Source organism: Mytilus galloprovincialis, chromosome 2 (genome assembly GCF_965363235.1).
Source record: "Mytilus galloprovincialis chromosome 2, xbMytGall1.hap1.1, whole genome shotgun sequence".
In the NCBI taxonomy this organism is placed as follows: domain Eukaryota; kingdom Metazoa; phylum Mollusca; class Bivalvia; order Mytilida; family Mytilidae; genus Mytilus; species Mytilus galloprovincialis.
In genome coordinates this window covers 23,278,452-23,296,033 of record NC_134839.1, presented here as the reverse complement: position 1 = coordinate 23,296,033, position 17,582 = coordinate 23,278,452, and the positions used below count along the sequence as shown (strand labels likewise).

Genomic DNA, 17,582 nt, shown 5'->3' with positions numbered 1-17,582 from the left:
TATGTTCCCATGATTCATCAAAAATGTGACAGTTTTTGTAACCTTGACAACAATACAATGTGTATATTAGAATTCTGACAAGGATTAAATTTAAATTGATTATTTAGAATATGAGTTTATATTGAAATAGAAACTGATAGTAGTAAGAATGTTAAGAATGTTGAGCTCTACCAATTGTACATATATGTACAAACCGACAGACAACTTCTTATAGGAGTTATTGCACTTAAATGAATAATATGATCACTGGTTATAGCTTATCTGCAAGGAGATATAGATTTGGCTAAGAAATCATGTAAATAAAGTACAGTTAATGCTACATGTAAGTAGATGTCTAGGCAAAACTGGTATACCGAAACTTTATTCTCTCAAATTTGATTGGTATTGCTGATTATGCTCTGATTTTCAAATGTATTTTTATGGTAACAACAATATTTAATGTAAATTTTTATAGGAACAAAGAGTGAAGCCAATGGGAGATGATCTTTTAACAGAAAAGGGCATGGACAGATATTCTAATTATCAGGTATTCATATACAATATAAATAAATACAGTCTTGTGCATTTGAGCTCACTGAAAGCAAATCTACACTCAGAAATTTTACATGGGTCCTTGGCAGTTGTCTACAGGAATAATTTTAGTTCATACTGTTTATGTTAAACATTTGGATTCCTTAAACTTATTGTTTGGTTTTCTTTTTATTGAATTTTTGAATAAATTCCCTGTTGAATTATACAAATATAAGATTTGAGTATGCCTATAAATTAATAACAGATTTTAGATTCAGCTACTATTAAATGTAATGATCAATTTACACTGTTTTGGAAATGTGCAACACCCTCAGGCATTGACATTTCTTAAGATAAATATAGCATGTATTGTGTAAGGTTTGTTTCGTTAAAACATTCATAGTACACAGAAAAGGCTCTTTGAAAACAGGATAACAATCTATAGAGGAAATGATTTTAGAATTTCTCAAACACTTTTACTGAACAAATTCACCCACGCATAGATGAGATTTTAAATCACCTCCCTGAGCTCCATGTATTTTTTATTGAACAGCCCATTACAAAAATTGAATATTCAAACAATCATATGTTACAGGCACACACCATGGAAGAAGAGTCACTATTACAGTCCAGGTATTTAGCACCCACTCCAATGTTTAATGCTACTGAGAATACCTCCCAATTAAGATGGAGTGTAGACAACACAGCAGAATACCAGACAGACCCTGGAAACAGACTGGAAGCCTCTGGTTTTAATGCTGAAGATGTGTTTTCTGTATGTCATACATTTATTATAATAATATCTTTTGCTTATTTTTGTCCAAACTTTTAATTCTCATAAGAAAAAAATAATTGCCTACATTTGAAAGCAGAAGTTTATACTAGTGCCCTACAAGGTATTCTATTTTATCTTCCTTTATAATTTTCATTCAAAATTTGAAATGTAGTTTTTAATGAAATTTCTTGCTTTTCTGAAGTAACTTTAACATATTTTCTAACTTAAGTTAAATGTAGTTATAATTTAATTGAAGCTTTTTGCGATAGAATTGACATGTAATTAGTTACTTTTGATTTGAAATTGGCCTATTGTCTGTCTGTAACCAAAAGTTATTGTGGAAATCCATATAAATGTGATGATGGTAATTTGTATGTTTGACAGAATCAGCAGGATGATAACCCTTTTGGAGAAGTGAATAACTCCTTTGGATCATTTGGAGCCAGCCCTCCTCCTAGACAAAGTCATGATATGACTCCACCTGGAGATATGACTCTGGAACCACCTGTTAGTCCTCGGACAAGTGTAGACAGTAAATCTTATCGTAGCAGTAGTAGTCCTCCTAAGTTTGACCAACCAAAGTTCTCTACAGCTTCCCCTCAGACAAGACAGTCTTTGAGGAATAGTCAGAAATCATTACAGGAGGCTAAACTAGCAGGTAAAGAAGAATTTTATATTTGTGGCTCAAACAAAAAAAATCTGACTTTAGACGTGTCAGTTTCTTTTCAATAATAAAAAAGGATCTAGAATTATACCAGGACCCAGAAAACTTTAATATGCAATTAAAACTATGTTGAATTTTTCAGCACAAGTCAGGATAAGATATAGTTTAGACATGAAATGACAGCCACTTTATTTAAACTTGAGACAAAAGTAGCCATTAATGCTTAACATTGGAGAATATAAACTAGAAAGCAATTGGGCAATGAGTTAGTTGGTTTATACTTTGAGGTAACTGTTTAATTTTTTTCCAGAGAAAACTGGAGTAGATTTGGCTTATGTAAGTTCTCTGTCAACTGAGGCTGCTGAACAGAAAGCTCTAGTAGATGAAATGGTAGCACAGGGAAACCTTGGTGTTAATTTTACTGTTCATGAGGATTTTATGTCAGCAGGTTATTTTATTTTTACTGAAAATAATATTGATGAAAACTAATTTGATTGAATTTAGAAATATTATAATTTTCCCCTTTTGAAATGTTGTGCTGGAGACATAGAAATACTGGGTATTCCTAAGACTGGTTTTGTATGACTTCATCTAGAGAAATGACTATGTAACCACTGGACAAGTGTGGACAGTAATTTTGTATCTTAGCAGGTGTATTTCACTACAGTTCTTTGCCAGATTTTAATTTTATGTATGGAAAGATTTTAATGTGTTCTATTCTAATCATTCATGCAGTTGAAAGAGAATTATTTTGTGACACGATTTCAAAGAATGACCTGTTCACTTATCTATTTGACAGTTGGCGGAATAATTGGTCCTTAAAATTAATGCCTTAAACGTAGTGCTATTAAAAGTCAAAAGAATGCGGCACGATAGTGTAGATTAAATGAAAAATGAATTGAGTAATGATTTTGGTTCATGAAGTTAAAACATATTGCATAGAAAATTTATTACAACTGAACTATTTATTTCAGATCGGGCAAAAGACTTTTTAGACACAGATGAAAAAGAATTTGAAAAAGAAAATATTTTCAGAGAGGTATGATTTAACTTTAAATATACAACTAAATTAGATATTCTCAAATTAGTGTTTAACCTTTATGACATATTAGGCCATAGTATCAACTATTCTTCATATTACTCATGTCTCTCAGATTATATGGAAACCACGTTCTTAGTATAAATTCAATTTATATGACCAACCAACAGCAGGTTTTTTGGGGACATTTTGGGGGTATTTTTGCTTGTCCAAACTATTGATATGATTGCAGGAATAAGACTTGTTTAAACTTAGCAACCAAAAAATAGTGGTTTATATTTTCATAAATCGATTCTTTTCTTTAAGAATTTAGCATATTGATGTGTTCGCTTCATATATTTTTGTTTGTACCAATTTTCATGGATTGAAGAGAAGTTGTATTTTCGTGGATATTTGATTTGATGGATTTCCAGTTCTCAAACCTGCCTATCAAAAAAATGTGTACTTGGTCATTGTTGGTTGAACATTAAGAATTCACAGTTCAACTTTACCCATGAAATCTATGAAATTTGGCAACCCATGAATATTAATAATTCCACAGTAGGCTTTTCAAATATAAAATGCCTTTTATATATGATATAGGATGATAAGATGGACAGTGATGTTTTCCCTGAATGTGACTCCTGGTCATACAAGAGTAAGATAGCTGACGGTGGTGAGGATGATCTGTGTAGGATATCTGTTGGTCAGTTTATGAAGAGTCGTTCAGGTCAACTGGGGTCTCTTGATGGAGATGGTCCAAGGGTAAGATAAGAACTAAATAGTTAAAATTTAGAATGAAAATGGGGAATGAGTCAAAGAGACAACAACCCGACCATAGAGCAGACAAAACAGCTGAAGACCACCAATGGGTCTTCAATGCAGCAAGAAACTCCAGCAGCAAGAGGAGTCCTTAAGCTGGCCACTTAATAAATATGTTACTAATTCAGTGATAATGGATGTCATGCTAATCTCTTGTATTTCTGGGACATCATAAATTATGAAGATCAATGGATTTTGTAAAGAACAATTCTCATGAGTCGACTTTCTGTCTTAAAAATGTTAAATGAAGTTTATGATTTTGTCATCAATTTAGCCAGTGACGACTTGGTTTGTGTTATCACTTTTGTGATCTCTCTGACAACTTCATCTTGTTTGATTTGCCCAAACTTGATGAGATGTAAAAAGAATCGATTCAGACATTTATCAGCCAATGAGATATGGTGTAATACCACCAAATCATAGTTCATCATATCTAGGTGCAAACAAAAAAGGGTTGAAATAAAATATTCCTTTCAATTTGACAGTTGTAGGAAATTAATCCAAATGATGAAAATGACAATTTGAGGACAATCTGACATATTTGTTCAAATTGCAATGGAAATCCTAATTTATGTTATTTTGCCCTTTCAGCCTGATTTTGGAATGATAATTAAAACCCCTCCCAGTGATAGAAAGATTTACCCATTGATTGAGACAACTGTCACAGAACCAGATCAGACGTCCAGCATTGAGGAAGATGGTACGGGTTTATTGTTTTATATTAATGTAAAGCGGGTTATTTTTTTCGCAGGGTGTAAATTTTCGTATATTTTTGCGGATAGAACAAAATCGCTAGAATAAATCTGCCAATTTAAAAGAAGTACATGCAAAGGTATTGATAAAAGTTTTGAATCAGCCAAAATATTTTGTATACCTTATTCAATGAAAATCGTGAAATTTTACACCGGCTAAAAATAACCCGCTATACTGTATCAACTTCAATGATGCAACACTTATTTTTATCTTTTTTTTAAAATATTCTCAATATAATTAAATGCTGTACTAAAATAACAATTTGTATGTCAAATTTGTCCAATTTTAATTCCATTATTTGTTCTAAATGAATTTGTTTAAATATCATAAGCAACTCCAGTGATTTCTACATATGAAGGGTTACATTACTTTTAGTCCATTAAAACAGTTTCACCTACTTAAATGTTATCATATTATCAGAAAGAGTTCATGTTTAAATGTCAACCATCTAGACTTTGTCCTAAGATTTTAATTTAAAGAGCTAACAAATTACAGCTGTTTCTATGAAATTTTGAGTGTCAAAGATTCCCAAAGAGTGATAAGGTCTTGCATTTTCTTTTCCATATTTCAACACTTAATGTATTGTCAGTTATTCTGTTGCTAACTTATTGTAGGTACACTACATATGAGTGATGGAACACTACACATGAGTGACATATCTAGATTCATGTCGTCTGTGTCCATGTCTAAAGATCCTAAAGAGATAGCCAATATGGTCATGGCATGGTCACAGAAACAGAGTACACATAAATCATCAAAGTTACCAGTCAGAAAGGGAACCAGTTTGAAATTTCGGGACAAAAAATTGTCCTCTGAAGATATGAGTTTATCTGAAATCCCTGAACTGCAGAATTCTATTGATGGTGAAAAGACTAAAGATATTCGAAGAAGTATTGATAAATCTGCGAGTGTTTTACAGGAGAAACCATTAAATACGTTTTCCTATGAGAATAAAACAAACCCCGATGGGGAAGAATCTGATAATGAGGAAAATAACAAACCCAGACATAGTGTTATAACGCCACCTAAACTTTCCTCAGAAAACTTTGTTGTAGATGGTTATTCACCGAGACTTAGCATTTCTAGGACAAAATCTCCTGTCAGGTGCGGTAGATTGGATCAATCTTCAGATAGATTTATTAACCCTCAAAGAGATAATGAAGTGCCCCAAGTGACAAGTGCTCGTCAGACTGAAGGAGCATCCTTTAGTTTGGGTACATCAGCATCTTTGTCTGCAAGAAGTAGTATGAATGATGATATAGTAAAAGATGGAAGAAGTCCGAGGGTAAACACATCTGGTTGGGCAGGTCATCATATTCCCGATGGTACAGAGTACAGTAAATCGTCTGAACTCCATCACGTGATGTCACGACAGGAGCTAGTGGGGACAGAAGATATACAGTTAGTGGATTCAAGGGAGTTTGATGCTATTTCAGATAAACATTCATTGCCTCAACAAATACCTATTCAGAAAAGACATTCTGATTTTGATCCAAAGAAACATCACGCCATGTTAAAAACCCAAGGAAATAAACATAAACACAGTCATTCTGCAGAAAGTTTAGCTCTAAATAGACATAATGACAATTTGACTTCAACGCCAGTGAAAAAGTATGATCTCATTGGTGAATTCAAATCTTTAGATGCACTCAGTAAGACTTCTCCCAACCGTCACCAGTCTGATCCCAATTATCATAAATCTGAGTCAGGAGATCAACAATTTTCTCATACCTTCCCTGAAACTCAGCCACATACCAGCAGTGATGTCAAATCCTTCTATACTACACAGACCACCAGTGGTCAAACTCATTCACAAAATACTGGAGATCATGTTGCTCAAAATAGAGCTTTCAATTCAACATCATCTAGTCATGAACACTCTACAATGTCTACAAATCAGAGGGCAATAGATGACAAAAGTTTAATGCCGCCACCACAAATACCAAGCTTTCGACATGATCTCTTACCAAGACAACCACCACAAGATAAACCAACATTGCTTACCTCAGAGTCCATGTTGTCGCGAGATTTTGCAAAGGATTATTTGGTCCGTGATAATCCAGGAAGATTAATTAATCGTAACGTTCATCCCAAACCACTTGAACATCCGATAGACTCTGATGATATGTTGCCACATAGGGATTCAGATATTCCACTGCCGACTCATTACGATTTCATGGGGGATAATATGAATATATCCAGTCGGTTACCAGTATATCAGAGTACGCCATATAACAACAGGAATGACACAACTATTATCACCCCTAGTAGCATGCACACAATGATGTCAACTGGTATGATGCATGAACTGCAGGCAGAAAATCTTACAGTTATGGAAGATGGTAAGTATTATCTGTATGTATAAAAGGAGATGTGAATTTTCGTCAAAGCAAATAGTTTTTTTTTAAACCTAATAGCAAATAATGAGTCTGATAAGAATACACAGTGAAATATCAAAAATAACCAGACACCCAACTAAAAATAAATTACAAACATGGAAGAAAATCTAAACTTTTTGTGCAAATTCTACTGGCTGTGTGTATGTTAAATGGCTTGATCATGTTGATTTTTATACACACACACATGCTAATTGTTTTACAGATGTCAGTCACATGGTTGTTAAGAAATTGGGAAACTTTTTAAGTAAACCAATTATTTCTGTCTAACAAGTTTCATGAATGTTTTGTATTGAGGGTTTGTATACGTTAAATTCAGAAATTTTACTGCATTTTTAACCCTTTCGCCGATGAGTCCCGGTTTACCGGGATTCACGCTTCAGACAGCTGACGATGAGTCCCGTTTTACCGGGATCGGAATACCTCTTTTATGTTTCCCGCTTAAAACAGTGCAAACATGAGTTATCTTTCTTTGATGAATACCCGGATGAAAGTGTAAACATGACGCTTCCGTTTGTTGAAAACCGTGTCAAAATCAGAGGAAATTTACGGAATTTACGAGAATTTCAAATGAGGGAACATTTTTTTTGAAAGAATATGGAAGAATTGAAGCCAAACTAGTATACTTTTTTGACATAAAATGTCGTTTTAAGTACAAAACACTTGCAATGTGTGAGGAATTTGTACAGCCTTATAAAAATTTTCAAAATTTTGCAGTTTTGGGTTAAAAAATTACGATTTGGGGTCAAAGAGCAGAATTTTGAGAATTTCACCTAGAAAATGCCGAAAATTTGAAAATTTGAATATTTTAAGAAGAAAAAATTATTAAAACATGAATAAAACTGTGAACATGGTGTTAGTGAATGAAATAAATACACAAATAACTACAAACAAGTTTTTATTGACATTTATTATGAAGATCTCCCACTTGAGTAATAGTAGCCAGGGAAGCCATCGTCTCAGAGTAGCTTCTGTCTGGGCAGCAATCGGTGAAAGGGTTAAATAAAGGGCTATTGTTTTAACCTGTATTCTATACATACCCTTTTGACATATGGTAATGCTATCTTTTATACAGAATGTTCTCATACAAGAACCTCACCAAGATCAGATGGCCACCAACTTAGAACTCCACCAAGATTGTCGGCTGTTACAGCATCAAGAATGTTACATTTTGATGATGTTTGTTGTGTAGGCATATCTATAGAGAGGAAATTAGAGCTGACCAACCCGACCAATAGCTGGCTAGAATGTTACCTGCTGGTACAGGAATGGACTATTGATGGTCGGGAAGTCAATATAATGAATTACCTACCATTTGAGATGAAGAGGAAGGTCATTATAGAACCACATACAACAGAAAATGTTACAGTAAGTTACCCGTCTTTTGGAACAATTTAAATTAGCATTAAAACTGGGAGACAATTTTAAATAACATTCCTATATTTCTATTTTTAATTTCTAGCAGAAGAATTTAGACTCCTTTAAAATAAATTTAAATTTCTTGTTGTTAATTCATACCATGCATCTTTTGTTCTTTGGCTCTCCTCTTATTTTAATTATTTTCCATTATCAAACTTTCAAATTAAAAAAAAGTGAAATGCACATACAGGAAAATGCCTTCCTTTTTGCTAAAAAATATTTTATAATTTTGAATATGTTACACATTGTTACAGTAGTCATGGAAGTGAGATAAAACTTTTTTTTAAAAGTATTTAACCTATTTTAACCATTCTCATCTCACAATGTCCTTTTCAGGTACATGGCCTATTGTATCATCTTCTCAATTAATGAAAAAGACAATAATGTGCTTCTGTATACATGTATGGTACTGAGTTGTTTGAGAGCTTGTTTCTGGGTCCTATTAATTATTCAAATGTATAAATATATTCATACCAAATCGTATATATTATTTGAGTGGTATTTAAATAATGATATATATTGATACCAATCAAAGTTTGTTTGCTATTAGGAAGAAGAAAAAAAAATTTGCAATATTTTTTTACACAAAAAAATTATTTGAATATTAACTACTAAATGATTTTTGATTTGTAGGTTATATTTATACCCAAACTAGCTGGTGCATATGTAGCTTCTTTGAATGTAACGTCTAGTTTATTTCTACAAGACAACAGCGTACACATACAGAAGATACCAACAGTTGTCACATTACAGGCCATTGCTGAAGATCCACAGATACAGGTTAGTTACATGTGGGACTTTATCTTCCAAAACAATCATTGGTTCACTAAATATTCAGGAACTTTTATGATCATTTACTGTGATGATTGAATTTTACAAAGCTGTCTATTGAATGATTTTTTTTTAAATTCTTCATACAAATAATGTTTATATCAGAATTTGTAATGAAAGTTTTTATATATTTATTAAAACTATCCCTGGCAACTTTTGCAGTATTAAAACTGCACAAAATTTATTGAATTTACAATAATAGGTGTGTAAGGATATGACCGAATGGTAGAGGGTAAATATTGTGATTAACCTTAGGACAGCTTAATTTTATGTTAGTTATTGTGGATTCATTCATTTCCTTGATTGAGGAAACATGGCATTTTCATGGATATTCTATTTTGTTGTTTTGCCAAAGTCTGCATACAGCCTTATAGAAAATTTGTTATTCCTTGAAAATTACAAGTTTTGTGGTTCACCAGTACCCAGGAAATCAATGGAAATTGGTATCCAACAAATCATTATAGATTTTCGTTGATCATCTCAACGAGATTTCTGCTTGAGCTGGTACGGCGAAAGAGAAAAAAGCAATCGAGTTGAGATGACCAATGATAATCTGTTTATCGCTATTTTACCTATGACGACGTTGTCAATTTCATAAAATTGAGAATGGAAATGGGGAATGTGCCAAAGAGACAACAACCCGACCATAGAAAAAAACAACAGCAGAAGGTCACCAACAGGTCTTCAATGTAGCGAGAAATTCCCACACCCGGAAGCGTCCTTCAACTGGCCCCTAAACAAATATATACTAGTTCAGTGATAATGAACGCCATACTAATTTCCAAATTGTACACAAGAAACTAAAATTAACATAATACAAGACTAACAAAGGCCAGAGGCTCCTGACTTGGGACAGGGGCAAAAATGCGACGGGGTTAAACATGTTTGTGAGATCATGTCAATTTCTTTAGCAACGCCACGTGTATCCTTAGTTTCTAGCGATTATTATCCATATCAGGGTAGTAGCATGATATGAAAATTATCACAATAAAAGATCAAAGGAAAAATGCACAAAATAGCGATAATGATGAATCCAAGGTAATTTGCCACTGGAAAATGGAAGCACCTGACAATCATGTTGGCAAAAACCTTATTTGAATAAAAATAAAGTATAATTTAAATTCAGTTGGTTTGTTTTTTAAATCCCTCATGACAATGTTTTTCTGGTGAAATTCATATAATAGTATTTTGATAAATTGTGTAAATGAAGTCATTTTGATATCTATAAAAATTATTGAAAAAAAAGATAGCTTTTTTTTAGCTCACCTGACCTGAAAGGTCAAGTGAGCTTTTCTCATCACTTGGCGTCCGTCGTCTGTCGTCCGTAAACTTTTACAAAAATCTTCTTCTCTGAAACTACTGGGCCAAATTTAACCAAACATGGCCACAATCATCCTTGGGGTATCTAGTTTAAAAAATGTGTCCGATGACCTGGCCATCCAATCAAGATGGCCGCCATGGCTAAAAATAGAACACAGGGGTAAAATGTATATTTTGGCTTATATCTTTGAAACCAAAGCATTTACAGCAAATCTGACAGGGATAAAATTGTTGAACAGGTCAAGATCTATCTGCCCTGAAATTTTCAGACGAATCGGACAACCTGTTGTTGGGTTGCTGCCCCTGAATTGGTAATTTTAAGGAAATTTTGCAGTTTTTGGTTATTATCTTGAATACTATTATAGATAGAGATAAACTGTAAACAGCAATAATGTTCACCAAAGTAAGACCTACAAATAAGTCAACATGACCAAAATTGTCAGTCAACCCCTTAAGGAGTTATTGCCCTTTATAGTCAATTTTTAACAACTTTTCGTCATTTTTTGTAACTTGTACAAAAATCTTCTCTGAAACTACTGGGCCAAATTTAACCAAACTTGGCCACAATTATCATTGTGGTATATAGTTTAAAAAATGTGTCCGATGACCCCGCCTACCAAACAAAATGGCCGACATGGCTAAAATTAGAACATAGTGGTAAAATGCAGTTTCTGCTTTATATCTTTAAAAGTAAGACATTTAGGGCAAATCTTTCAAGATTTGAATGTCCATCAGAATAAGATCTATCCCCTCTCAAAATTTCAGATAAATCTGACAACCCGTTGTTGGGTTGCTGCCGTAAAATTGGTAATTTTAAGGAAATTTTGCAGTTTTTGGTTATTATCTTGAATACTATTATAAATAGAGATAAACTGTAAACAGCAATAATGTTCAGCAAAGTAAGATCTGCAAATAAGTCAAAATTATCAAAATTATTAGAGGACCCCTTAAGGAGTTATTGCCCTTTATAGTCAATATTGAACAACTTTTCGTCATTTTTGTAATTTGTACAAAAATCTTCTTTTCTATAACTATGGGCCAAATTTAACCAAACTTGGCAACAATCATTACTAGGGTATTTATTTAAAAAAAAGTGTCTTATGACCCCGCCTACCACCCAAGATGGCCGACATCAGTAAATACAGTAACAGGTGAGCGACACAGGCTCTTGAGAGCCTCTAGTTTTAATCCCAAGCATTTTTAAGGTTAACATTTTTACATTGTCAATGGAAATGGAAATGTGTTTTAATAATAAAAATTTCAGAATATTTTTATCATTGTTTATCATTTGGATGTATTATAAAATAATCAAGTTATTATTGTGTAGTTATTAATAAAAATTTATTGAAATTCTATTAAAAGAAGAATTTGTGTACAATTTCTTTAGTTCTTTGTTAATAAGGTAAGCGATGAACTTTCCCTGAATTATCTTTATGCATTCCACAGGTCATTTGTTTGAACCATAGATGACATTTTGTAATTTAGCTTTGTATAATATGTGTATCACAGAGTGTTTTACTGATCACTTTTTCTCTACCCTATGTCTTTAAGGCTTATGGTTATTTTTAAATTACAATAAATATTTATTAGTTATTATTAGAACATATTTAACTTATTTGTAAGTGTTTAAAAATGTGTTTTTGTTCTTGTAAAATCACACAGTTTCTTCTTGGGGTGAAAAATTATTAAATTTATCCCAGTTTAAATTGCATAAAGAGGATATGTCATTATTCACTGGGGCTTAAATTTTCCACCCAACAAAGAAAACTCTGCTGGTGGGTGGTTTTAAAAAGAAACAACTACATATCTGTATTTGAGTTTTCCAGCATTTTTTTAGAATTTGAGATTCCTAATTTGCATGTCACCTGTTTTAAAACACAGAATAAACCAGTTGTTTTGGATTAAGAGTATGATAAAATTTCTATTATACTTAAACAATTTATAATATATATGATACTGTAAAATTATTTGAAAACTAATGTTTATATTTGGGTCTTTATTGGAATGTAGGCAATTATTACAGGGCTAACTATCCAGCTTGATTTGAAAAAAAAATTATGTTAATTAGACAAATGAATATCTGAACTTTTAAAGAGTCAGGTATATTTTAAATGACTGAAAGATGTTTTTTTTAAAATAAACTACTTATTATAAACTAATTATTTATTATAAATGACACCTCATGCCAAAGCCTTAAAGATATGTATATCTTATATCTTAGAAATGATTTAACAATTTTTTTCAGAGTTTTTCTTTACTTGTGATTTGTTAGAACTGAGATCACAAAGTTTTTGAGTAAAATAATTCTACTTTCCTGTTACTTAAACACTTTACTTTCATGTTAATAACACCTCTACTCAGTAATACATCTTTCAATTCAAATAAAATGACATTTTATGTAGAACACCAAAAGTACACACAATTCGATCAGTATTAATTGTACACTGAAATTATTTATTTTTTTTTGGCTCAATGAAATAGTTATATGAGTACCCGTATCATTTTTCTCTTTGTATATTGAAGTGGGGTTTGATTAAGTGTAAAAAAATCCTGATTAACTTAAACATAATTTCTTATAAATTCTTATTCAAGTTATTGGGAAAGTGATTAGGCTTGGATGCAAAATAATATAAACAGAAATATGGTTATATAGGCAAAGTTCTTTATGCTTATGGTGTATGTAATTTCTAGTGTAGGTGATCTCTTATACATAATTAATCTTGTTATTACAAGTTCTAAATATTAAAACAGTTACATATATATTAATTATGATAATAGTTTGTAAAAATATATAAATACATGTAATTAATGCACACATACTTTTTTGGAAACAACATATTCTTATTTAGTATTCATTTTAGTATTGTTTAGGCTTTTGGGGAGGGTTAAAAGAGTATTTTTTGTTGTTAAGAAATAATATTAGATGGTAAAAAAGGAAGTAGAATTAATGGGGGAGAGGGGAAGGAGAAATTTGAAATAACTTTTATGAGTCATCGAGTCCTAAGAGAAGTACAACAGATAAGTGACGTTTGAGCTAAGGACAATCAATTTAGAAATGTAAATAAAATATATACTAACATTTATTGAATCTTGAAAACTTTTTAATTATTTTTTTTTTAATTTAAATTGAAAGTAGACTTCAGTCATCCAGCATCAAGAGACATTAACATTAAATGATTTATGTATAGGTGAGGACAGAGAGTAATAACAAGTGTATGAACTTTGGAGAGGTTGCCTGGGGATCCTGTCATGAATTATCACTACAGATCATCAACAGAGGACGAGCCACCATTCCTTTACGACTTTCTATATTGTTGGTAAGTTGAAGTCTCTCTGAAACTCATTTCACAAAAAATCTTATGAAAAAGTCATGAACATTTCAGTATAACTGTCAATTCAAATGTCTTCAGAGATCATTACTTATTTAGCATCAATTTCGAAAATAACTCCTCTTGCAAAGTTTGATCTTTAGAAAGATCACAATCAAGGTCAAGATAAACAAGAAAATAAAAACATAGGAATAGGTTTGGTATAAGAAACTTATATATCACCTTACAGGATGTTTGTACTTTACAGAAGATGGTCTGAAAAAAAAATCATCTGAAAGCTTATTTCATTCAGATCACACATTTCTTTAATGATACATAAAATCTGTTTGAACTCCTTATAACCAAAATACTAGTAGCATTAGTTAAGTACATATTTGTCTTCTTCCATAGAGTCAAGGATCCTGGCATGCATTTTCCTTCGATACCAAGTTAGCTGATGTTTCTGTTATATCCCGTAGTAGTCGGCCTCAGTCAGCAGCAATGGGGAAGACAGTTATGCCCCTCAGTGTTGAAGGCAGGACGGTTGATTCTGATCCTACTGTTTATGACATCAAAATCTACTGCAGACCACCTGAGAAACAGTATAGTAGAGGTATGGCCTGTATTAAAGAATTGAATGCTTCTTTTTGTAAATTCATTGGGGTGTAAAAGCGTTGACCAAAGTACATTTTGTATGAAGCGTGGAAGTGCTTCATTCTTAAAATGTTTTAGAACCCTATGAAATTACAAAAAGAAGCATTCAGTACTTATAATTACATTTTTTAGCTAAGATCATTATAACACAATTTCTATCAAGTTTTTCTTTAATTTACCTGTGCACTTTATTGTGGGACCTCGTGTCATCATGAATGTTACATTTCATTGTGAAATGAATGTTAATTTCAGAAGGATGTGAGATTGCTATTAGCCTATCAAAATCACTTATCATAATGAAACAAAAATGCAATCTAATTATTGAATTGTGAATTTACATATTGAGACCAGTGTCTCTAAAACCTAACTATGAAGTCTTTTTTAAATTTTAATTTAAAAAAAAATATCTCCCTTTTTCAATAAATTGTCTTTTAAAGTTTTGTTTGTTATATTCATTTGATTAACTTGGTCCAAAAGTAGAAAGGTGGTTATATTCACAGGTATGTGAATTGTGTTTGTTCGTCTGTCCTGTCAGATATAAAGTTTGGGTTCAGGGTATTCCAAGTTTAACTTGAAGTTGTGGTTATACCAACTCAACTTTGTACACATATTGATAATGATGCTATAATTCTATAAGTATTTGTGCCAAAACAGGATTTTGACCTACTGAACACATACATTTATCAGTGTAAAGGTTTAGGATACAGTAGTATTCCATGAATTTGTGGTCACATTAATCTGAAACTTAGTTCTCAACCTCATTATGGTGTGAACTTTTTAAGATATATGACATTAGAGTTTGGACCAAGATTTGGCAGTTCACTGAAAATGGTGATTTAAAAATGTAAGCTTGTCATGGTGTCCTGTTGGCACATATTGTTTTATAAATATTTGGGATGTTTATGCCTCACTAAGGGGCATAATGTTTTTCGGTCTGTGCGTCCATTTGTTTGTCTGTCTGTCCTGCTTCAGGTTAAAACTTTTAGTCAGTATTATTTGATGAGGTTGAAGTCCAATCAACTTGAAACTATGTACACATGTTCACTATGATATGATCTCTCTAGATTGTTATGCCAAATTAGAGTTTCAATCCCAATTTTAGGGTTCACTGAACATAGAAAATTATTGTGGGAGTGGAGCATTCATGTACTATGGACACATTCTTGTTTAAAATTATTAATATTATTCAGTTTTATTTTTATTCAAGACACACCTTTCATTGCATTTTATGAAGAACATGTTCAATTTATTTCAGCAATGTCACAGTACCCACCCACTGAAATGTATGCCAGAATAGAAGTGGAAGTAGACACACCATCACATCTACCTTTAATCAGCTCTATAGATCTGAAGTCGGTAGTGGGTGTCGCCAAACTACATTTATCTAGACAGCTGGAGGTAAAGTGTACATAACAGTGGGAAATTTTAAATCCCATTTGGAATGAATTATTACTAATTTGACTAAAACTTTAGTCGTGCTCCATAGAACTTTTTATTCATATCAACTTTTAATTCAGTTTTCTGTAAGCAAAATTAGATTTGAAAGAAAGATATTAAGTAGAATAGCTTCACAAATTACTTTCTTGTACTGATGAAGAGATTAAATATTGCAAGAATGTTAATTTAAAACATTGATATATTATTTTGACCATTGGTAATTGATGAACATCTATGTTTTGGGGTGTCCCATTTAACAATAGATAGGGAACGCATCTATCTCTTTGAAATTTAACTATGGATGGGTATCAAGTTCAGTGAATTTATAGGTTTGTTTCTATATATATATAGGGTTGCTAATTTTGAAGCCTTGCCTGGGTACCATGTTATTGTAACTGAAATTCCCCTTACTTTATAAAACAATGTATTGGGATTATGATATAGTATAGATAAGGTTTACTAAGATCATCCAATTACCACTGGAAAAACAATATTCAATAACCATAATACATTTGTATTTTTCAGATGCTCCAATTTAAAACCTCCGTTAATCAGAGAGCAAATCAGACATTTAATTTGAGAAATGCTGGTAATATTCATATGGAACTGTTGCTAGGGGTGACAGAGTACCCTGAGTTTTTTACAGTAAATCCATCACAGTTTACCATTCCACCGGGACAAGAAAAGCCAGTTACAGTTACTATTTTACCAAGTACAGGAATATCATTTGAAACGTAAGTGAAGAGTTGGTTTAATCAAACAGGTCATAAAGTAAATGAAAAAATTATGGCAAATGTTTAAGATTGGTACACAGACAATGTCTCTTATTTGTACGGCCTGCTTTGAATGTGAGGATTATTATAAAATATTGAAGGACAAAGTTCACTGTTTTTTCCAAATATGATCTTGAATTTCAACCTGGTCATCTCAAATGAATTTCTTTCAAACACTTTAAGCCGAAGTAAAACAAATCTGTTCTTAGAAGTACATTATAGGCTCCAAAGTCAGCCAATTTTAAACAAAGCATTTCCGGAATGGTGGCCAAAGTAAATTATGCTATATACTGTTATAAATTATGGACCAAAATTAAAGTTAGAAACAACACAAATGAAGCTTATCACACATTGTCAAGCAGTAGTTTTTGAGGTGTTTCAAATGAAAAAAAAAAATAATTGCTTTGAACAAAATTCATTTAATATATTTTATGGAAAACTTTCACAGTGATCGGGAAGGACCTGCACCCTGCGCCTATAGCGCATATCGATCAGAAATGGTGCATAGAGTGACAAATGTAAGCGCCCACGTGGCGCACAATATTTTTCACTTCATTTCGAAACGTTTAGATATCGTCAAATGGATTTCTGATCGTGTTCCGTACCGCCATGTGTGTATACACAACTATGTAATGTTTCTCCAATGATAGGAGCACCTATATATTTTTGGAACGTCTCGGGTGTTTTCGTATGGTAATAATAGAACCATGCGGTTTAACTGATTACCCAAAAAACGTAATTAACCATCATTCTTGATATAATTTTTTATAAACAACTTTAAATTTTTGAAATTTGGCTAGTAAAGACGAGATTTATCTCTAATTATAATCTTTTAAGTTAGTTTAGCTTGCTATTATGTCGATTGAAAAACCCCAAAGCCTTTTAATGAATATAGTTTTTGT

At 32.2% G+C, this 17,582-nt stretch overlaps 1 protein-coding gene across 6 annotated transcripts in view; it reads left to right on the top strand.

The window, feature by feature from the left end:
* The window catches only part of LOC143063172 (uncharacterized), an 84,419-nt gene that overhangs the window by 41,891 nt on the left and 24,946 nt on the right, over nt 1-17,582 (top strand). For 5 of the 6 annotated variants that reach the window (XM_076235160.1, XM_076235164.1, XM_076235163.1 and 2 more), the window contains 15 exons: nt 455-526; nt 1,106-1,285; nt 1,670-1,943; nt 2,260-2,397; nt 2,924-2,988; nt 3,571-3,732; nt 4,381-4,489; nt 5,157-6,884; nt 8,014-8,306; nt 8,991-9,137; nt 11,896-11,910; nt 13,697-13,825; nt 14,228-14,429; nt 15,726-15,868; nt 16,433-16,641. In XM_076235160.1, the coding sequence (XP_076091275.1) occupies nt 455-526; nt 1,106-1,285; nt 1,670-1,943; nt 2,260-2,397; nt 2,924-2,988; nt 3,571-3,732; nt 4,381-4,489; nt 5,157-6,884; nt 8,014-8,306; nt 8,991-9,137; nt 11,896-11,910; nt 13,697-13,825; nt 14,228-14,429; nt 15,726-15,868; nt 16,433-16,641 (3,866 nt within the window). The remainder of the gene's footprint in view (nt 1-454; nt 527-1,105; nt 1,286-1,669; nt 1,944-2,259; nt 2,398-2,923; nt 2,989-3,570; nt 3,733-4,380; nt 4,490-5,156; nt 6,885-8,013; nt 8,307-8,990; nt 9,138-11,895; nt 11,911-13,696; nt 13,826-14,227; nt 14,430-15,725; nt 15,869-16,432; nt 16,642-17,582) is intronic. The other variant, XM_076235162.1, reaches the window with a different exon arrangement.